We start from the raw sequence: 24,528 nt of genomic DNA, 5'->3' as shown, positions 1-24,528 counted from the left end.
TATTACGTCATCTTTATTGAGATGCGGAAAAAACGGAAGCACGTGGTTAATGTTGTTTTGGCCGGCGTGTAGAAGATTTTGCTCTGACGACTTTGCTTGTAGTCCATTTTCTGCTATAATGACGGAAAAGAAATCAGCTTCTTCCGAATTGGAAGAAAAGTAATTTAAAATAGATTAAATATAATAACTATATAAAATTATATTGTTAGTTTTTTCGAACATGTGTATATATTATTATTTGTTTACTATTTATATTCAGATAATTTTATAGTTATATTTCAATGAGCTGTTTCAAAGGGAAATCTAGAGGTGGATAAAAATCATCTAAGCTATTAATTTTGTATTTTTTGACCACTCCTTTGTTAAAATGAGTGTTTTAAAAATATTAATATGAGAAACTGTAAACTTGTATAATTGTAATTTATATTCTCTTTATATACAGGGCCAGAACTAAAAAAGTGGGGGCCCTAGGCACAGAATTGTCTAGGGCTCCCTGGGTGTTACTTTAAACCAAATTTACATTGTTTTATTATGAAGAGTTTTTAAATTATTTCTAACATAAGTAAATTGCGATATATTAGTAAATTTAAACTTACATAGCGTACCACACTTATACGTATTTCAAATTTTGTTAACTCTTATTTCGAATAGATAATTTTTAAGGAATAGAATATATAGGTAACACTTAGGGGTTCTTGGGCTATTGAACTGTGATAAATCAGGCACTTCATGTATATATATATATATATTTTATTATTCTTTGCATATTTTTTTCCCCGTAATGTGTCTGGAGAAAGAAAATGTTTTCTCATTTAAAAAATAATGATTACTTAGTATTTATAATTGATTTGCCTTTGTTAATATTTTGTGTGTTGTATTTGTTATATAAATTTTTCTTTTCACTATTAGTACCAAGGTGTCTATTAAAATTAGCCACTTATTGTGCTTGGAATGAATTTTATTAAATATTGGTAATTAGTTGTACCCATTTTTTTTGTCTGCTACTGCTGGGTTGTCCCACAAACTTGGTGACTATTTGACTGCAGGTACCAAGTCAAAATCTTTCCTCTTCATTGATAAATTAGGTATCGAATCCTATAGTCATAAGTCCTGCAGGGGACTGATCGTAAAGACAAGGCTCCTAGTCGAGCACCGAAGTCAAGCATCACTGGCTGCGGTCAGTATAAGCCAGTGCGTGACCACTTTGATCAGCCTGTGTAGGGACCGAGGGTGTGCTGTATCCGTCCTCGTTAAGCTGTTCCGCCATGAAGTACCTACTCGACTTTGCATGCAGGTTGTCAGGCTACCAATGCAGGGGAGCCATCCCCTCTGCAGAGGATCAAAATTGTGATGGCTTGTCTTCGGATCATCCTCAGGGATGTTTCCCAGACTGTCACCAATAGCCCATTGTGCATCTCTAGTGCAACGTTAATAAACCTACCTATGATCATAAAATATAAAATTTTTAGTTTTAATCATGTGCAGACCCTCATTTTTTTGTTGTCTTTCCTTTTTCCCCCCACTGCTAATACTTATTGGCCTAATAGTCTTTTGAGGACTTGAACATTCTTTAGAAAACTTTAGGTACAGTAGAGAACCATTTATCCGGTATCCGGGAAACCAGAAAACCGGGAAAAATTTTGCTCGATTTTCCCGCCATTTTGAACTAGAATGAAAAAAGCGGAAATTGAACTCATCCTTGAAGTTGAAGAGAGGGAAATGTAAGGAAGGGGAAAAAATTTTTCCCCGTTTACCCAGAGAAACGTCATTTCCTCCGTGACCTTGAAGGCAGGGAAGAGAGGATTGTTTTATTTTTTCCTTTAGGCCGTCGATCAAACTCAAGGGTGTGGCATGCTGATTTCGTTTTCTGCTTGATTTACGAGGGGGGGGGGGAAATGCATTGCATGCATATCAGTGAGCAGAAAAAGAAAAGAGAAAAATATATTTATTTGACATCGACTAATTAAAATAAAATCTTTTTCTTTTGAATAAATTCTCATTCTTTGGAAGTGCGGTATCAATTGCAAGTTTTTCTTGGTGTGGAATCACATCTGCTGTAATAAAAAATCTTGTTTTTATCAACAAAAAAATAAAATAAAAGGAGAATTGTTTATTAATCTAAACATAGGATTATTTTATGAAGCAGATTGCAGTTTTGTTTTTCTGATTCCACTACGTTTGATTTTTTTTCTTTTCGCGATAAACTTCACACTCAATAAATTAATTCTTTTTATTCATAAATTTTATCACTAGGTATTTTTTTTTTTTTTTTTTTTGAATTCCGTTGATCTTGCCTTGTTCCGGGTTTTAATATTTATGCTAGTGCCTTTTTTAACTATCGTTTTGGTTCGATAATTTTCAAGTGTTTTTATTTAGATTAATAAGTTTTCCTTTTATTTTATCGTTTCCTCCGGTATAATTAGGTATGATATATATTGCGTTATTTAATCATTGGTTTTGTTTAGATTATTTAATTTAGGAATTGTAATTATTTTTAAAAAATAAATATGAGAATTTTGTATTTTTTAAACTTGATTTTCTTGTCTAAACTTGCAATTTTTTTTTATTCTTTTAAATGTTATATATCTACCATTTTTTTTTCTTTTTAAAGTTAGGAGTACCTTTCTTTTTTCTCTTACTTTATGCATTACACTTTTTCCTTGTACTTCGGGTTCGATAAAACATCGATTAACGACACTTTTTGGTCGATCCAGAAAACCGGGAAATTCAGATATCCGGGATAGCGATGGTCCCGAGCATCCCGGATAATTGGTTCTCTACTGTATTAAGTTGAAGCAGGTACCAATATGGAAACATCCCTGGGAGATATTTTGGATAGGTATTGCATAAGAATTTACCCAGTCTGCAATGCACAATTCCATTTCTATTCAGTAAATGTAATTTATTATTCTATTTTAATTGAATGTTAATTTTCGAATTTTTTTGTTCCAAATTTTCAAAAAAACTTATTTTAAGAAAGAAAACCTAAGTTATCGTAGATTTTTTTTTATAAAACTTATATTATTTTTTCAGCAAAATTTAAGTTTTTATTGTTTACTGTTTTGTATTTTTGTGGCTGTCTTCTGAAATTTCTTGTGGCTCTTCAAAAGAGTGGCTTTAAAGTATTTAAAATATTTGCAGAGTCATTGAAGTCTTGGCTAGTGATGCTAACAAAAATGGCATATCACAAGCTGATTTACAAAAGGCTATTCCTACCATACAAGCAAAGGAGTTGGCACCAATTTTGAATTCATTGATGTCCCAAGTAAGTATAAATTTCCTTCACAAAATAATTAGGTCTTACTTCTTTAGGTTCTAAGGTATTTAAATTTTATCCGAAAGGCTAAAGCTGAGGACTCCTAAGCAGGTCAATGATGAAACAGCAGGCCTTCCAGTTAACCAGGGTTTGAAAGTAATTGGGACCCTTGGTCTGCAATCACTAAAATTTGATTCAGATTATCATCAAATAATTAATATTGGTTCTCTAGACGAACAATTGATATAAATGGATGGTGGTATGCTATTTTGATTTTCAGGTTTTGATTTAATATCAGGCCTTTTTTAAATGAGAAATAAGTGTAATTTTTTATATCAGATAATGAAAGCTTAAATATTTTTTAATTTAGTCAGCTTAAAAATTAATAGGCGATGTATATGATGTATAATATTACGAAATTTTGTTTAATTATGGATTATTTTTAAAAAAAAAATAGCAAAACTAATGAACAAATACAGAAATGATGTTTATTTACTCATTATGATACACACAAATCAACATATAAAAGGACCACTTGTTCAAGTATAGTTACAGAGATGCCAACTTGTTCAAGATACCGTATATATATTTTTGAGTGACAGTCTTTAAATATGTGATTCTTAGTTAAATATATTTGATTGATATGATTTTTACTTATCACTACTTCTAAATAATTCAAATGCTTATGTGATATGCCACCTTGTTACAGTTAAGTCGAGTTGAGCCGTTTAAGCAGTTGGCAAAATTAACCGAAAATCTGCAAAATTTAGTTTGTAATTCCCTACCGCTCTCTAAAGTATTTTGCCAAATCTGGAGCAGTTGGCATCTTTGCAGTTTCTCTCACTGAACACATAACTGTTACATCTTATACTGTTACCACTATTACATTTGTAAGAAACAACTTTTAAAAGAAAAACAAAATCAAGTGAAGCGGCACACTTTTACACCTCTTTGGTCTACTGTTATCTTGGCTTAAATTTTTATTTGGATCGTCGTTGCATTGATTTGTACTATTCTTGTCGTTTATGGACTCACAAGCAATGAAGTTTTTCTTACTTCCAGTAATATTGTCCCCATCATCAGACGGATCTTCGTCGTTGACCAGATGAAATAGTTTCATTTGCGAAGCGTGGGCGGTAGTCATATAATTATGTTGCTTTCTTCTTCCTTGTCCAACTGCGCGTAAATCAGTTACTTGATAAGTGTCGGATGGTAATATTTTGATGACTGTCAAAGGACCTCTGTACTTAACTTGGGTTTTAGTGTTAGATAAGGCAGTTTGTTCAGGTAATCGTCTTACGACCACAACGTCACCTATATTGTACTTAAATGTATCACATCGATGTTTGTCATAATTCCTTTTCATCTTTTCTTGTGCAATGATAATACTTTCTTGGGCATTTCTTTGCAGTTTTGTTGGATTTACGTAGTCATTTGATGTTGGTAGTAGATCTTGCGTTACCAATTGAACTGTACGCGGTTCAATCACGAACTTTTCGAGGGTCTTCAACACAACCCTATCAGGCATTTCATTAATCTGGAAATCATGCAAAAAATCCAGGTCTTCCACATGAACTAACTTGGACCTGCCTTGATTTCTAACCATTATTATCTCAGGTGCGTCAATGATGTCCTTCCCGATGAGAACATCCGGGCCTTCAAATGTATCATCAGTCACTACATAAAACAGAACTTCCTTCAGCTTTACCCTGTCTATAGTCACATTAAGTATGATAATTCCTAGTGACTTCCTTACACCTCCAATACCCCGAATTCGTGTAACTATATTTTTATGAATATTTTTATTAAGCGTTTGTGCAAAACTATATTTTAACATAGATATATCAGCAGCGGTATCCATAAGAGCACTTGTATTTACTTCTTCTATGATAATATTCTTCGTTGTACTATTACTGGAACTGGGTGAAAATGAAACTGCATTGACTAATGGGAAAGACGCTATCTTTGGACATTCCTTTGTACCATGTCCTTCTGTTTTGCAGGCAGTACAAAACTTTGGACGTTTTGGATTTACACAATCACGAGCAAAATGGCCGGTATCATAACAATTGTAGCAAACAGTTTGATTATTAGTTGTACTTCGACTTGGCTCTGTTTGTTCACCTTTGGCGACATTTTCTTCTTTCAAAAACTTATTGTTACTATATTTATTATTATACTGAATATGATTCTTAAAAACATCTTTGAGTTCAATAAATTCATCTACCTTTTCAGCTAATGTATAAGGTGAAATTATATGGGTCCACTGATCCAAGTAACGTTCTCGTATATCTGGCGGCACCCGAGCTTTCATTCGATCTGTGATGATCAGGTCTTTTAAACTCTCAAAACTACTTATTTTAAGTCCTGCAGTCCACCCATTAAAATACGTTTCAAGCTCGTGGTAATATTCTTTCCATGACTTTCCATCAGTATTCTCATGAGAATAAAAAAGTTGTCTAAATTTTTCAGGACTTAGTCTGTAGCACTTAAGCAAAAGAGATTTAACATAGTCATAATTTTCTGACTGTTCTTCTGGTTCTCTCATTATCATTTGGACAATTTCACTTGGTAACTGGTTAATTAAACATGCCATCCACAATGAACTTGGCATTTGTACTCTTTTCATTACTCTCTCGAAATGTACTAAATAAAGGCTGATATCCTCATTACTCGTAGAAAACTTTCTCAGTTGTGACTGCCAATCAACTTTTGGCGACGATGTTATTACTTCAGTTTCGACTACTTCTGAAGTTTTAGCAGCAATATCTAACTTCTTGAGTTCCAATTCATGTTCCCGATCGGATTTTTCTTTTTCTTCTTGACGAAGGCGCTCGGCTTTTTCTTTCTCTTCTTGACGAAGGCGCTCGGCGTCTTCAACTAGATTTTCTACCATTCCTCGAACCATTTCTTCATCGTATTTCTCGCTATTCAATATTAACTTTCTCAAGTCAGGGATTTTCAAAGTAGTAGACGAAACATCTTCAGATAACTCATCAGCTACGTAACGTAACTGATCTTTGCGAAGTCGCGATAAAAATGCCATTTCAAACTCAAAACTCAAAATTAATTACAGTTGCCTGTTAATCCCACTTCTGATAATGTAAGAAACAACTTTTAAAAGAAAAACAAATCAATACTTTATTAAAATTTACACACACCGTTATTCTAAAAACTCAAAATCTATATGGTACACAAGAACTGCTGTTGCCAAAACATGGAATACTAAATACTGCTGTTGCCAAAACATGGAATACTAAATATGTAATAAGAATATAATTAATGTTCACGTTCACACTTTTACACATTCTCTGCTCATGTCTCTGGCTAGAAAACATATCAGTCTTGACTATAACTTTCACTGGTTTCCAGGTACAATTAAAAACAGTTTGGCTTTTAGTTACAGTGCCCGCCGTTTATTAAAATCACTTTCGTTTTATGCTCTTTTGATTTTATTAAGCGGCTGATTTTATTAAGAGGCGATTCGACATTTGAAAGAAAAACAAATTTTTACGACATATTTTAAATGCACACACTTTAAAAGCTGAAATAATGACCACATTAATGCTTTATTTTAACTGATTTAATTATTTTAATAAAGTAAAACCCTACATAAGATTAAATTTACAAAAGTTTTGCAAAAAACCGATCAATGGTTGCTTGAGTTGCAGTATTTAAAATTAACTTATCAACATCATTTGAGAGTTTAGTCTATGGGCCACTATGTTTTCAAATTTACTGGGTCTTCAGATAAGTTTATGTTTTTCATTATTTTTAAAGATTTCTAAGTGAAATTTCAATGAACTTTATTTTTCAATCAATTTTAAATTCTGTGAATAATTTGATAATTTGGGTCATAATTATTAAAAGTGTTATCTTTTGTAATTTTTAGGGTAAATTGGATGTGACAAAGAAAAGGAACCAATTATGTTGGCGATGGAATGCTGATGCCAAGTATGCATTTTATTTTATTGTAAAAGGAAGTGGTGCCATGAGTTGATTATTTTGTATAATTATTTGTGGAAAAGTATACAAAAAACTGTGTGCTTTCATATAACATTCTAGAAATTAGATTTCAAAGTTTTTGTATTACATGCACAATAGAATAGCAGAGCTGATTCTGCTCCGGAAAAAACTCGGATTTTTTGCTAACAGTGATCCGGAAGTTTCTGGAGATCAAAGGTCCAGATGTTTAAAAAAATCATTGATCACAGAAGTTTCCGGAAACCAAATTTTCAAAGGTGGAACTTAACACAGTTTATTTTATTTGCTTGTAAGGGAGAGCCAGATACTTTATAAGCTTATATTCATGATTAATATTAATTTTTTATCAGTAAATAATTATTATAATCATAAACTCAAGAAAGACATATTTGTAAATTTTAATTACTTCTCCAGGTCATCATAGGTATGTGTAAATGGTATTGGTATGTGTAAAAATTTAAATATATTTTAAGTAAAGAGATATATTGAGAAAAAGGAAAAAAAACCTTGTTTAAATTTTTTTCAATTTAAACTTTTTTTTTTAACTCAAAAAATTTTCCGGAATTTGGACTTGGGCTCACAATCACCCCTGGAATAGTAAATTGAATAAAATATTCAAAATTGAAATAAGGATACAGCACAATTAAAAATTAACTTTAAAGTTGGGAGACAAAACTATTTTTTTGATAGTGGGCCTTAAAATTAAAAAATGCCATGTTTGGAGGCAACATAAGTTAGGTAAAACTAGAACTATAAAACTGTAAGGTGTGTTTGATTTGAAGGTAAGAAGCATGTATGCCCAAAATCTTAATAATGACGTACATACTTTATTAGAGATAACCTACAAGCACTGAACTCGTAGCATTAAATAAAGGTTGTAAAATGAAATGGTTCAGGCTTTCACTAAAACAATAAGTAAATAAAGTAATCTAGATGCCCAGTAAAAAAAAATAAAATTTAGTTCTGAATGCTTAAATGATTTCAACGCTTTATATATATTTTTTTATAAGCTTTGTATGTGTCTCTCCCTATTCCATTCATACTGTGATGTTATAATTTTCTTGTCCATTTAACATAATATGCTTTCTGTTAGTAGAAATGGAAGCAATTAAGTTGAAACTGAACTATGTTAGTAACAGTGGCATAATTTGGTGAACAAAACCCCCTCAAAATAATATTACCAGATTAATCAAAATAGATCAAAACTTTTTTTGTAACATTTATTTCTTTATTTGCTAATATGTATGTATTATATACATGTAAAATTTTCGTTATAATTTATTTTGTATGCACCTCTTGATTTATAGAAAGTGATTATTATACAATTAAAGTTAAGAAGGATGTAGATAAAAAAAAATTTTCATCATTCATTTTTTTTAAAAGGTAAACATATTTAATTTTTTTGTAATTTAACAAACTCCTTTCACTATAAAACTACCCTACCGACTAGTAATAACGAAAAAAATGGAGGAGGGGATGAAACAACAGAAATTGGGACTTCCAGATTTCTTTAGTTAGACAAAAACTATAGCACATTTATTTCTTACGACATATTATTAAAATTGTGAAATAATAAAATGTATTTTCATTAAAAAAATACGTTGAGAAATCAAATTCTGTTAAGAGAGAATTGAGATAATAAAGATTCTACTGTGAAGAGATTTGAATTATAAACGAAACCAGCATGATGTTCAGCCATAGACCTTTCCCTCAAAAATCAAACTTTACTTACAATATTTCCTGTATTACTTAAAAAAACTCAGGATTGCCACTCCACAAGGAAAATAGGAAAAACCTGGAAAATACAGGGAATTTAAAAATCACCTAAAATAGCCGGAAAAATGCAGGGAATTTTAATTTTTTTTTCTTTACAAACTGGGAAAATACAGGGAATTTTGTTTCTTATTTTTATCTTTTAAAAAATGGTGACCACTCATAGCATAATCTATGGGATATTTAACCCTGATATTTCGGCTATACTGAACTACAGTGCACTCCCGATTATCCGGGTTAATCACCGGGACAGGTCGCACGGACAATTGAAAAACACGGATAATCCGAAAACTCCTTTTTATTAAAGAAAAAATCAATACCAGTACAAAAAATAGAAAAATTACTGATACTTGCACGTTGTATAACATCAAATTAGGAATTTTCCTTTTAACGTTTGCTGCTTAAAAAAATTTTTAATGCAACTTTACCATATATTGACACATATTTTACAAACCGCAGTAATGTAAAATCCTCCCGTATAATCTAATAAAGTTTCCACAGAGCAGCAGAATGAGAAATTGTATTTCCCTCATTTACTACATCTTCTGCATCAGTTACTATCATCACTGTTTGATTTAACAAGTAACGATGTCATCATCTGTCAAATTCAGGAAGACAGGCTCACACTTTGAAACTAATCTTCTAAATTTTCTTCATCAAAAATTTCGAAACCTTAGATTTATTGTGCTTGCTCAAGAATATTATTATCATATTCTTCTTGAATATCTAAAGATTGTTCATCAAGCGGTATGATCTTTCTCCACGATCGTAATAACGTAGATGATTTTACCTTTGACCATGCTGCTGATATTACATACACTGCAATTCAATAATATTGCTTCTAAAAATTTTTTAGTGTTATAACTTCATGAATAAAATTTTTTAATCGTAAAAATGTTTCTCGTCAAATTTTTTGTTTGACTCTGGAATGAGCACGGATAATCCGCAAACCGGATAATCCGCGCACGGATAATCGGGAGTGTACTGTATTTAATTTAATATAGCATTATTTAAGTATGTCAGCTGTTTTTCCAGCAATTGAAATTAATATAGTTAGCCCAATATAGCTCACACAAGAGCACAATAATTGTTGTTTCGTCATAATATATTGTGTGCAATGTGTACAGTGAAAACACAGGGAATTTTTTTCTTCCAAATTTGAGTGTCAACTGTTAATTTAATATATCATTAAAAATTATGATTTTTGTTAAATTATTACAAATCTACTGTAACTAACAGTTATGATTTTTGTTAAATTATTACAAATCTACTGTAACTAACAGTTATGATTTTTGTTAAATTATTACAAATCTACTGTAACTAACAGTTATGATTTTTCTCTTTAGGGTCATTAAGGGTAGCCAAGAAGAGAAAATAATTTTTAAAATCATTAAAGGCGCAAGCGATAAGGGTTTGTTATTTGCTGAAGTATATTATTTATGGTAACGTTTCTCATTTCTACTTTAAATAATTGAATTCTTACTTCATTTTTTTCTTTTTTTAATATTAGGTTTGGCAGTGAACCAGATAAAAAGAGAATGTGGCTTGCCTCAACCCCGAGTAACTAAAATTTTGAAAGAGCTTGAAAGTAGAAAAGAAATCAAATTAGTTATTGCTGTAAGTAATTTATTATAGTTTTTTTTTTTTAAATTATGTTTATAAAGAATTAGGTTAGTATCTTTAAGGCTACAGTGGACCCTTAAAATGGTAAAAATTGATGAAAATATCAAAAAATTTTTTTAATGTTTTTGATTGCTTTCTTGCTTGTTTTATAAGCTGAAATCAGTTTTCTTCATTGTTGATCATTTTTTGATGAATTATAAGCTAGTTTCGTTTTCCAATCAGGATGCCACGCCCCCTTACATTTGATACTGAAAACGAAACTAAATAGCAAATGCGTTTTTACCAACCAAAAAGATACATTTTTTCAGAGGATTTTCGAATTATTATTACACTCATGAAACTTTTATTATCAACAGTATTTATTAACTGTATCTGTGATTGTTCATTATCGCACATTGTTTGTTGACATTTCAAATTCGTTAGATTTTCGAATTGTTTTATCATTCTTCAAATACAAAACAGCTTTTTTCAAAGCTAATTACTGTTTATTACGCTCTTATTTTGATTTTAATTGTTTTGTTAGATTTGTTATTACGTTTTCATCGTTAATTACTTGTTTTTTTTATTTTTATAACGACTTTCGTTGTTTTTTCTCTGGTTGTTTTGTTTTTCATCGATTCATCAGCTATGGATTTGGTGTCTTCAAAGTGGAAAAAAATAAAAGGACGCCCTTCAAAAAGACGAAGGGCTCTTGCAGAGATTGTGTTTACATCATCTTATAATTTGTGTTATTTGCTACCTCTTAGAATATAGTTTTTCAAAAGAAAAAATATTGGCTATGTGCTGTTCGTCAAAAAAAAAATAAATAAATAAACGCCAAGATAGCTTATACCTGGAGAACATACTTTACAGTTTTGTTAAATTGCTTTTGATTGTTTTTTGTATATAGAAAACAGATTTTATTTTCCATATGCTTACATTTTGTCTTTTTGGAGGTTATAAAAATATATTTTGTGTGCACCAATGTTCATGAGTATGTTTCTTCTGTATGTTCACGACAAGTTATGCTCACGAATATCGTGCACGATGAAAAATTAAATGCCATTTTTATCTTCGCAAGGTTTATTCTTTTTATTTATTTCTTATATTAGCTAATATAAATGAAATAGTAACATGTTATATCTTTTTGTCATAAAATAATGAAACATTTACTACTGATTATAGGGATAATTTAAAGACAATATTAATTTTGAGCAAAAAATCACTTTTTCTCAATATGGATTTTTTTTCTAATTTTTGAAACTTTCAAACGTTCCAGGAGCATTAATTTTCTAGATACAGTTTTGAAACTTTGTCAACAGTTACTTAATTATATATTAAGTATTTCTATGCATTGTTTTTTATAATAATTAGTATTTGAAAGAAATTGAGAACTGGAAAAAGAATTTTTTAAATTTTTTTTCTTCAAAATTTTTGTACGTAATGAAAAATTATCTCCTACTTAAACCATCAAAATTACTCACAAATTCAATGCATACGTTTGTTTCTATGTCTATAACAAGCAACATAAAAAAGTTTCGAAGAAAAATTTTGAAAATTAAGCCGTCTGGAACATTTTAAAATTTGACAACTTTTAAATTTTAAAAGTTTTATAACTTAAAAAATTAAAAAGATAATTTTAAAAAAAATTAGGAATTTATTTATTATAATCTAAATAAGTTATTCTGCGATTTTCAGAAAATTTGGTTAAAAATTCCAAATTTTGATTTTTTAAGTCCACTGTAGCCTTAAGGCAGCGGTCGGCAAACTTATTTGCCAAAGAGCCAAATATAAACATTACAACAATTTTTAGAAAAGTTAGGAGCCAAATCTGCTTGTTTAGTAAACTTTTATTACATTAAATAAGTAGTACACTAAATAAAACTAAATTTCATACTTAATAAATATTTATTAATGCGAACAATGTGCTTGCATCTCCTTGGAAAGTTTGAGTAAGTCAGGTTTGTATGTTGTTTTTAATTTTAAGCCAATTTGTACCCCCACTACTTTAGAAAAAGTATGCGCGCATGCTTGTGGTACCTTTGTATCACACCGGAGTACGCCGAAAACATACGAACAATTTAAGCCGGTAGCTTGTACATGGTTTGTGTTTACGTTTACAAAAATTAATAAAATTAAACTCGATGCTCGTTACGTATTTTTACAACAATATAAAATTCTAATTACCTATCTATCTTTTAACTTAAACAAAAAATTATACATGTTCTCGATTTATAGAAGAATTTTAATTTGTCAAAATAAGATGTAATTTTTTTCTTACTAAGTTTTTTTTTTAATGGAAATATTATTGCGCCTTCCGTGGATGTTTGTGCCAGAGCCGCACTTAAGGAGCCAAAGAGCCACCTGCGGCTCTGGAGCCGCACTTTGCCGATCACTGCCTTAAGGGAATCAATTTGAAGTTTTGATGCATAAAATGAAAATGGAATAATGCTTTTTTTTTTTCATTTCACCAAACGTAACAATCACTGTAGGATTGAAATAATTTACTCATTTCATTTTTATATTTGTACAAAAAAGAGGACATATTATGGGAAATTTTGATGGATTAATGCATTTCTTCACAAAATATATTGTTCTTAAAATGTATTTTTTACAAATTATTTTATCTTAGAAATGGATCCTTACTCGAAAAAAGAAAAAAAGATGAGGCCTTTAATTTATAATTTCATAAGATGTTTAATTAATTAAACAAGGTTTTTAGTTCTTTTCCCAAGATCAAGATCTTAAATTCATAAAAAAAAAAAAAAAAAAAAAAAAAAAAAACTGCCTTAGAAAGATTCCAATTGTACAATAATTTTAGATTTTGAAAATTGATAAAACATTTTTTTCACAAATTCAATAAAACATTAAAGAACCTCACTTTCGTGATTTAAAAGAAAAATTAAAAAAATTTTTTTTTTTAATGCATTCACAAAAATTATTTTTACTGCATCTGAGTAGATTTTTCACGAAAAGTCAAAATAACCCCTAAAACACAAACTTTTTTATTCAGGGAAATAATGATTATATTTCCTTCATGTGATGTTACAGAATATTGGTTACATTATAATTTTGGGATAAAGTATACCTTCTAAACAAAATATCAATTTTTTACATTATTATTAAAAAAGATCTTGTTCATCATTTGAACAGATACAGCATTATGGACAGAATGTGCCCTGTCACATAATTTGGGGTAAAAACACCATGATCATTTATTTCCAATTAGCTAGACTGAAAGCATTACTCATTACAGCCCATAAAGAATAATAGCTAATGGCCAAAAATTTTAGTATCTTCTTTGAAAGGGGGATACTTTTAATTCATTTATGGTATATGATTATTTGTTATTACGAATTCATTATATCTAAATATTGAAAAAGAAGAAAATTGGAATTTTCTATAAAAAGATAAAATGGTATTGTTCCAATAGGCAATCTACCTGTGTAGTTACTTGATGTAGTTGTGTGTAGTGCAATAAACCAGCCAAAATTACATCGGGCAATGGTATTTAACATGGTAAATTTCGGGCAATGGTATTAGAAAAACATCAGTGTAAAGTATACCGGGTAAATATATACCAGGTTGGTTTTTCCCTATACATGTTTTTTTTAAAGGTTAAATACCACATGCATTTACCCTGTATACTCTACATTTTATTTTATATCCATCATTGAACAGCCGACCCAATTTTTGGATTTACGACTACTATTGTTCAATGGCGTAGCCTTATAAATTTGAACCTATCCAGAAGACAAGGAAACTCCTGGATCAGTACCCCCAGAGGTATTGATTTGTTATGGGAACATGGAAGACTTTACGACTCAGCAGATTTAACGTGCACCAGTCGCCATTTACTACACGGGGAGTCTTTGGCCCACGGGGACAGAATCCTATCGACCAGGCTATCCCGGCCTACTGTATACTCTACATTGATGTTTTTTAAGGTTAAAAGCCACTACCTGTTGTATATTATTGCCCATGCTCTGTAAACTATAAAGTAACTACACAGGTAGAATGCCTAGTGGGACAATACCGATAAGTTATAATTTAAAAAATGTTGTTTTCTTCACTAGAAAAACAAAAGAAAGTTATACATGTTGTATGATTTAACCCCAAGTGTTGAAGTCACAGGAGGAACTTTTTATTCTGGAGATGAATTTGAAGCTGAATTTGTAAATGTTCTCGGTGATCAGTGTTACAGGTATCTACTTCAAGCAGTAAGTTTAATGCTTTTTTTACATGTTCATATGTAATTTGTTGCGTTCTTAAATTATACACAATTTGTTACTATTAACTAATATACGATACCTTCTGTGAAAAAAGTAATCCATAATGATTTAAAAAAAGTTTGTTGCAATGTAGATTTTAATTAATAACTTCAAATAAATTTTGCAATTTTGTATTTAATGTTTAATTTATTCTATTTGTGGTTCTTAATTTCAAAATTATTAAATATAAATATTATGTTTAAAATATATTTGATGAAAGCAGGATCTCTTTTGTCCTGTGTATCATGGCCACAAATAAACATAACTTTGATGAAATGCAGCACTTTTTTCTTTCTTTTTAGAACGACAATAACAGCCATTTTATTTAAAAACAATTTCCTGTCTCGGCTGTCAAATATCTACGAACAAATAATGAGCAGTCAAATTTAAGTCTCCATAATGAATGTTAAAATTATTGCAAAGTTTCCTTTTTGAAAAAAAGGGGGTAAATAAAAAAATTACATTCTTCTTCACTGCCGCGGCAGTCTTGTGTGGGCCCTGGCCTTCTCTAGGAGTTTCCTCCAACTGTCCCTCTGGCGTATGTCTTCCAGTTTTTGATTACTACTTTCATTAATTAAAGCACTTTACATGAAGTAAAAATTATTATTTTTTATTTAGAATTTGCTTCTTTCACAAGTTTTATTTCATTAAGAAAATATTAACTATAATAATGTTAAAAATTCAATGGTGTGATACGAAGGAAATATTTATTGAATTTAAGTAGTTCCATCGATATTATTTTTTAATAATTCATATTTAAAATACTCATATAAAGTATTTCATCACAAGACTCAAATTTACTTTTAAAATATTGACTTTATTAAAACATCCATGTAACAGCATCTGTTTATTGATAGAATCTATTCCATCAACTACTAAAGAATTAGTTTTCAACTAGCCAAATATTCAACTCGGTTCATCCCTATGATAAAAGTAAAATTGACAGTTGTAGATAAGCTGTTGGCATGAGGCTCTTCCTTCCATCTGCAATTTTTAACTTTCTTATAATTTTCTACATTTTCTCTCCTTTCTCTTCCAATTTTTTATCATATATAAGTTGCAAAATAACCATTATGCCAAAAATTTTACGTTACACACTTTTCAAAATCTATTAAAGCTTGTCACATGAAACTTAAAATTATAGATTGATAAAGATTTAGGTGAGGTATTGGCAATTCAGATTTTTCAATGTGGTTTATTAGGCTGTCATCTATTAACTAATGTCTGTACAAATATAGTTATGTTTCGCCAATTTGGTTAAAGTTTCTATGGTCAGTTTTGCTGTTTATATTGCTAAGAAATAACCATAATTTTATGTTATGAATTAATTTTATCTTATTTAATTAAAATTTTATGTTACTAAACTTTCATTATTCCAAGTTAATTAGAAAATTTTTAAATGCTATATTTTTTTAAAAATCTTTTTCTGTTAATCCCCTTTGGAAATTTTTTTTTCAAAACGTGCTTACAAGTTGTTCAATATAATATATACTATACTGTGTAATAATGTTATACTATATGATATTATTTAAGATTAATTTGTGTGTATAATAATATTCTATATGATATTATTGAAAACTAATTTGTATGTATAATAATATTATACTATATGATATATTTTTATATAGTATAATATATTTTTTATCCCATGAAGCCGCATTTAGTTAAAAATATATAATTAATAAAATTGCGGCATACAAATTAGTCTTCAAATTAAATTTTTTTCCATAATAATTTTTTTTTCTCTTGCTTTTTTTCTCTTCTTTTTGTATAATCTCATGCATACAAACTAGTAATTCTCACTTCTTAAAAAAATATTTAATTATTTTTCCAGAAAATCTTAAATTACTTATCAAAAGACCACATGAATCCTTATCACATAAATGTGTAATTTTAAATTTTATTTAAACTCCTTGGAGGCTAGTTAAATGACTTTATTTTTTTGCTTTAAAACTTGTTTAATTTCATTAAAGGGAGTTTCAGAAAGATTACTTTTTTAATTAACGATTTAATATTCTACTTAGAAAGTACTTCGTATGTGAACTAGGCATTAATTATGTTTATTTGTGCTTTAAAGGGAGTTTCAGCAATGCAGTTTTTATTAACAATTTAATATTTTACTCAAAAAGTTGTTTGTATGTGAACTCTACATTAATTTTGTTTAAATATTTGTATTTAAAAGGGAGTTTCATCAACGTTACTTTTTTGATGAACAATTTAATATTTTACTTAAAAAGTTAGTTGTATGTTAACTCTACATTTATTTTGTTTATTTGTGTTTAGAAGGGAATTTCAGAAAAACTGCTTGATCCCCTTTCTCAAAGGCATGCCTCTTTTAAGTCTTCAAAGGAGATTTGTGATTACATTAATGGACTGAAAATAAGCACAGTAAGTCATTAATGAAAAGAATTTGAATTTTTTTGTGGACAAAGTAAAATTGAATTTGTAATGATTATATAATTTTTAATATATTTTGTCTTGTGTTGCAAAATAAATTTAAAATATCCTTTTTGTCTTAAAACTTGTTAAAAATTTGAGAAAAATGCATCAGTAATGATTGCTAAAAACTTTTTTTCCGTATGATTTCTTTTATATATCAATCGCTTGACTACCAATTTTGTAAAAGTCTGTTAAATTTTTGTATAAAATACACAGTATAATATTATTTCAAATAGCCAAAATTTCTTGCTAAACATTTTTATTAGTGTTGTAGCATCAAAATCACTGTGGACTGATCGTAAAGACACGATTACCAGTAGAACACCGAAGTCAAGCATCACTGGATGTGATCAGTAAGCGGATGGGTGACCACTTGGATCAGCCTGCTTAGGGACCGAGGGTGCGCGGGATCAATCCTCGTTAAGCTGTTCTGCCGTAATGTGCTCGACTTTGCACGCAGGTCGTCAGGCTACCAATGCAGGGGGACCATCTCCTCTTCAGAGAATCAGAATTATGATGGCATGTCTTTGGATCATCCTCATGGATGTTTCCCATTCCGTCGCCAATAGCCCATTGTGCAGCTCTAGTAAAGCGTAAATAAAGTACCTACCTACTAATGGGGGAACTCTAAATTACTGACATCAGTGCATTTCCTTTATTTAAATAGAGTGTAGAATTATTAAGAAAAAATTTTGTTTATTACTGTATTGGTTAAAAATTCTCTAAATTATAGCCACTGAAAACTAAGTTTTTTTCTTGTGTAGATTCTTGGCAGGTATTTTGTATCAATTTTGTCTGGCAGCAACAGTAAGAAATGATACTGCACACAGAATTATAACTTTTAATCCAACTTCAAAAAGGCAACAGAAAAAAATTTCTATAAGTAAATAAACAAAGATTATAGATATGAGAAATTTTACAAAAACAAAATTAAGTACCGTATATTCCGGCGTATAACGCGCACTTTTAATACAAAAATTAACATTGGAATTTACGGGTGTGCGGTATACGCCAAATATAAAAAATTATAGATTAAAAAAATTTCAATATAGAAAAATACTTTTATTTTACCTTTACCTATATGATTTATTGATTTTCGTTATTACATAAATAGTTCATTATATTAGTCTTCCGTTATTTCTTCAGGCACCCAGTCATAATCTGTTTCGTCTTCATCATCTGCATTACCCTCATCCATAAATAAACAGTCATCTTCTGATCCGTCCAGATTATTTTAAATGATGCATTTTTTGAATGATTTTCTAACCATCTCAGGCTTAATTTCATCCCATACTTTTAATATCCATTCGCACACTGTTTCCAAACTTGCATGACGCATATGTCCTTTCGTAAAGGTTTTCTCGCCCTCCAACATCCAAGTGTTCCACTGTTTTTTAAAATTGACTTTAAATGGTTTGTTTAAGCAGACGTCCAATGGCTGAAGTAATGGTGTCAATCCGCCCGGAATAACTGCCATATCGGTGTTACATTCCTTCAACAATTTTTTTGTATTATCTGTAAGGTGGGACCTAAACATGTCCCACAATAAAAGGCTTTCTGGTTTTCTATTGAGACTAGACGAGATATTGCACATGTACAATCCAAATATTCGTGCGCGTTATACGAAGAGTATATCTTAACATTAAAAAAAAGTTATTAGGAATTACGGTAATAAACAGAAAAATTGAGGAAAACAAAGCTTTCTACAAAAAACTTGTTATTGTGCGCTGTTTCTCCACGTATCCCTCTATCACGCCTCTGATTTTTTATTATTTAAATCTTTTATTTTTTTTTCTTATGGATTATTAAATAGTTTGCAATTCCCATTAAACTTTCTTAATGATCTTTAAGTAATAGGTAATTAAAAACACATGCTTAATAAAAAAAGCTATTTCTGCTGAAAAAGATTAATAAAGCTAAGAAATGTCTGCACTATGTGAATGAACACTATAGGTTTATAAAATGAAAGGCACATATTACACAACAGGGAAATTTACTTGTTAGTGATTGTTTTTCACACCATTGGGTGTTCAAAAATGTATTGTTATAGTTCCAATTTTCACTTGGTTCTTCACAATCAATTTTGTAATTTTTTATTATTGAAAGTTTGAGTGAATTTGCATGTTCTTAACTTACCTAAACCAATTAAAAAAATCCATGCATTATTACTCAAATTTGATGAAAAGATGTCAGAAATTTAAAGTGTCCAATGTTTAAAGATGCTCTTATATATATTTTTATGTATTATTATTATTATTTTATATTTATTTTATAATTATTATTTTATATATTTAAAAAAATTTCAAACCTTAAATTTTTTTGTGTTGTAATTATTTTATGTTTCTTGTAGGTGGAGTTAAAAGTTTTTGATATTGAAAACATTCTAGAGTCTTTAATCTATGATGGTAAAATAGTGAAAAATACATCTTTAGGTTTGGGTAAGACTTCAGAAAATTGTTACGCCGTTTCAAAATCTGTGCTTTCTAATGTTGGTTTAATGAGGATGCCTTGTGGGGTGTGTTTAGTAAGTTCTTTTGCTCATTTTTATTCTTTATTATTTTAATGTTTAAGAAATGTTTAATTGATTGATTAAGCATTTCATTTAGTTGATTAAATGCATTGAATTATAAAAACAATCCAATAAAAACTCTTTTTTAAAAAAAACATAATTTGAAACCTCCATGCAATTATGTATCAGTATATGTTCTGATATAATCAGGATAGATTCTGATATACAAGTATATATCAGGAAGTTAAATATTAGATGATGCTATATTTACTGATGTTTGAATAGCTGAAGTTCTTAACTGGGAAGATTTTTGTTTTTAAAGTTTAAATAAATATTTTAAATAGTTATTGTAGATTATTTAATTCATTGCAATAACTCTAAAAACAATTTACGGTGCAACAATTTGTTATTTGTGTACCCTTCCCGTTACCGGTCTTGTAAGCAGAAAATTTTTTTGGTTCCATCAGTGTCCGTTTTAGCAGAGGGTTCACTGTATATGTATGCAATTTTTTTATTGGAATGTGTTAGTTAAACTTAAAATAATTTTAATTTATACTGCAGCCCCTGTTGTATATGCTTTATATATAGATTGAATGACTCATTAGTTTTCTCCTGTAGTATTGCTTAAACCAGGGATGGGCAAACTTTTTTGGTCATAGGGCAAAAAATTGAAGAAAAAAAGTTTGTTAGGGGCTAAGTAAAAACTTCTAGAATAATAAAACTATATGCAAGTTTTAATTTAAATATTTAATGCAATGAATGAAATTGTGATTGCAGTTTAAAAAGTTCCTTATATTGAGGTTTCAAGTGAGTTGTACTTATTTTAGGAAACGAGGCTAAATGTTTGTCTGTTAATCTACTACAGGTTCATAGTTGAAAACACATATTCACATATATCAGATGAAGCAAACATAGCACTGATTTTCTGGGCGTGAAATATTAAATTTGAGAAACTAGCTTTTTGTAATAATTTGTAAAACTCAAACTTTGGCATATTTAGAAACAACTGCTTCAGATGGCGCCTATCTACAGCTATTCTATAACGGACTTCTTTCAACATTTTACCAATTAAGCTGTCTGTGCTAGCTATTTCCATCAATTTATGTTTTGTGGAACAAAAATAGAGAAAGTGAAAGGGTCATTAGTATTTTGTTAAAAACGAAAGAAATATAGCTTTAAGCAAAGTAGTCAAGAAAATGTATGTACAGGGTCTTTATAATTAAAGTTCCACTTTGAAATGGCTATAAAAATAAAACTACCCGACCAAATGTCATCAAACTTGGTAAATGTCTATAAGAGGTCATGGGATTTTAGTTCCCGCAACAAAACAAAAAAAGTTCAAAAATTCACCACCAGCGGAGAATGGCGCTGTATGCAATAGTGTTAAACAAATGTGAAATATGTAAATTTGTTTTACACGGCTTTTACCGTAAATTTGCCGTAAACCTTGCAGTGTCATTGGACCTCGGCGTTTTCCTCTTACAGAACAGAACTTTTGTAAAGCCCTCCGTTCATTGCTGTCGCATTCATAGTAACATTTCACGAGCAAAGCACGGTCTTGCATGGTAACAGACATTATCGACTCAGAACACTGACAGCTCAGACAAGGCGCCTCACTTTTATAACTGCAAAGTCACATGACGTGTAAAACAAATTTGCATATTTCACATTTGTTTAACACTATTGCATACAGCGCCATTCTCCGCTGGTGGTGATTTTTTTTTGCGGGAACTAAAATCCCATGACCTTTTATAGACATTTACCAAGTTTGATGACATTTGGTCGGGTAGTTTTATTTTTATAGCCATTTCAAAATGGAACTTTAATTATAAAGAGCCTGTATATTGTTTATATTCGCCGCAGATCGACAAGTAAAAGTTCCATCCGCGTGGCGGATTAAACCTTCCAGCGGCCACAGTTTGCCCATCTCTGGCTTAAACCAAAACCAACTATTTATTTTTATTTCATTTCATTGCATTATATGATCTGTTTCACTAAAAAGTTTTCCCTTGATGAGAATGAAATATTTAAAAATGTTTAAAAATATTTAATAATGTTTAAAAATATTTAATAATGTTTAAAAATATTTAATAATGTTTAAAAATATTTAAAAATGTTATAAAACCATAAAATTCAATTGATGACATTTGGGGAGTCTCCATTAATTTTATAGTCATGTTTCAGACATATAGCCTTACATGCAGGATTCCATTTTGGGGCTTGGTCATTTTATGAAAAAGACACTTTGCTTATAATTTTATATTATCAAATTTTTGTGGTGATTAATTTGGAAGCTTATGTGCTAATTTATTATTTTAAGCAAATACAGTGACAAATCTGATAAAATGAATCTTATTAGTTTGATAGTTATGTACTTATCTCATTCTATGATTGATACAGTAAAGCGCCGATTATCCGAATTGCTCGGGACCGAACGTGGTTCAGATAATGAAAAGTTCGGATAATTGGAAAGTTGTTTAAAATCTAGTTTAAATGATTATTATTTATGCACTAACTTCCCTTCACACTTTTTCCAGGTTTAGGACTGGCAGTACCATCGAAAATAACTCTGTTTAAAAAAAAATTCAATTTTTAAATATTTTTATTTAATTTTGAATTTTTTTTAATCATACTTCAGCTATTTATTATTTTTTTTTTGTCAATTGCTGATTTTACCACATTTTTCTTTATTTTCCATTGAAAAAGAAATTCAGCAAAGAATTTTGTTTCAAAGATGCTCTTTTTTGAGCAGCGATATACCTTATTCTTTTTAAATAAATCTACTGAACATCAACATCATTTTGACGTTCTAGCCAATTCATTGCAATATCTAATGAATTGCATGCTTCTATATGAGATGGTTCACTATCTTGAACTTGATCATCTATTTGTTCCTATTCGTCTGTGGAGTTCCGATTTTCTTTCAAAATTTCAGCAAACAATTTCATCATTTAAAATTTGAAATTCTAGGACGTTTTCAGTGTCTCGACACCAGCCTTCCATTTCTTCTGCTGCATAACCTGACATCTCTTCAACCGGAAGATCTACTGGCTCAGAAATTTTGAAAAATTTTTGATAAGTCAAAAATTATTCTAAACTTTAAAAAAAAAGAAAAAAGAATTCAGACATAGTTCGGATAATTGGACATTTGGATAATAAGGGTTCGGATAATCGGCGCTCTACTGTAGTTATTTACTAATCTCATATTATGAATGATTGATTGAACTCAATCAGAAATACAGTAATTATGAAATTTTTGAACAGTGATATGAGGGATCATTCACAAAACTACAAACGAACGTATGAAGCAACATATTTACAATATTTTCATTTCAAGACTATCGAATCTCTACTTTAAAATTATTTTATCAGAGCAGTCTTACACTTGATTACTAATTTTAATTAAATTTTGATATTAAAGATTATTAACCGGTTGTTTTTTTAATGTAAAAGTACTAAAAAAAATTTCTATGTGTTGACCTTGGACTATTATGAGTTGTTCTGTGTTCCATTTATAAAATTATGTTGAAAACTTTATGTTCTGAAATTAAAAATAGTATAGTTTATAAAATTTGCATTTATTGCACTTAAGTAAAAAAAAAAAAAAAAAAAAGAATATTCGTTTTTCAAAGTTTTTTTTTTGCCCTTTTTAAATAAAGTCTCATACGTATACTGCTCCAAATATTTTCCTGATTCTTTTTTTCTTTTTGTTAATTGTTCTGTTAGTTTTTCTTTGTTTTGTTTCACTACAAGACTTGTTTACCTCATAATGTTTGTTCGTTTTCATCTCTTTCTGTAGGTTTTTAAAGAATGTGGTGTTGGTCTCTCTGTATCTCCATCAACATGTCAATACATGAAAGAGTGGTTGGATTTTTGAACCTAACCAAATTAGTCTCTTAAATTTGGTGATATTTAGTCAATGAATTGAAAACATGTGATATGGTATTTATTAAAATCAACACGTTGTATGTACATATTATAATTTATAAAGAATCCGGTTATGTTTTTGTATTTTTGTGTTCTGGTTTATTTACATTTAACATACATTATTTTATCTTGCTTGTAAAAAATAGAACTTTATATTTGGTATTTCACACCCTTCTTAGTGAGATTGATTTTTGAAAACCTTTATTGTGGTTCTTTTTAAATGAATTGAATAATTTTGTAGCACTATCTGCTTTTTTTTATTTATTGTGAGTGAAAATTTGTAAGTTTTTTGTTATACACTTATGCCAAGATGGGTTATTGAAAGAAGATAGCTCATGTTCTGATCTGTGTTTTTAAATGAATTAAAAATAGATTCTGTTAAAGTAGTTATTTTCACTTATACTAAAAATGAGTAAATATGATATGCATGAATGAATGAATGAATGAAAATAAGGGAATCGGATTCATCAATCAAACAATCTACTGTACATATAAAAAAATATTTATATTATTATTGCAAGAATACATTATTTTAGTATTTTCATGTTCTTTAAAAAATAGATTAATGGTGTGAATCTACTGCAAAGCGAGAATGTTTCTTACTATATATTGGATTAAATTGATTTTTGCAAAGTCTTTTGAGTTTTAACAATCGTTGTTTTACTGTGATGTAAAACTTTTCTTTGTACTGATTCATAATTAATCAATAGTTTGGTAATAGGATAGTCGCAATTGCAGTATGATTTTCAAATATAGTAGAGTGCCGA

The 24,528-nt window shown here is 29.6% G+C and overlaps 1 protein-coding gene across 1 annotated transcript; it reads left to right on the top strand.

Moving 5' to 3' along the window:
* LOC107452534 (DNA-directed RNA polymerase III subunit RPC6) lies at positions 1-23,845 on the top strand. The gene is made up of 9 exons (XM_016069025.4): positions 1-159; positions 3,142-3,265; positions 7,149-7,210; positions 10,360-10,424; positions 10,524-10,630; positions 14,692-14,835; positions 17,170-17,274; positions 19,676-19,849; positions 23,634-23,845. Exons 1-9 carry the CDS (start codon positions 50-52, stop codon positions 23,709-23,711), a joined length of 969 nt encoding a protein of 322 aa, XP_015924511.2. The 5' UTR covers positions 1-49; the 3' UTR covers positions 23,712-23,845.
* Positions 23,846-24,528: the final 683 nt, after the last annotated feature.

The sequence above is a fragment of the Parasteatoda tepidariorum genome, chromosome 5 (genome assembly GCF_982258835.1).
Source record: "Parasteatoda tepidariorum strain Cologne lab strain chromosome 5, Ptep-v5.0, whole genome shotgun sequence".
In the NCBI taxonomy this organism is placed as follows: domain Eukaryota; kingdom Metazoa; phylum Arthropoda; class Arachnida; order Araneae; family Theridiidae; genus Parasteatoda; species Parasteatoda tepidariorum.
This window is presented reverse-complemented; position numbering and strand designations above follow the sequence as displayed.

Coding starts and splice junctions, on each gene's coding strand:
- LOC107452534 (XM_016069025.4), top strand. CDS start 50: ATGTTGTTTTGGCCGGCGTGTAGAAGATTTTGCTCTGACGACTTTGCT. Junction 3,266..7,148: donor TGAATTCATTGATGTCCCAA/GTAAGTATAAAT, acceptor TGTAATTTTTAG/GGTAAATTGGATGTGACAAA. Junction 17,275..19,675: donor ATGGACTGAAAATAAGCACA/GTAAGTCATTAA, acceptor TGTTTCTTGTAG/GTGGAGTTAAAAGTTTTTGA.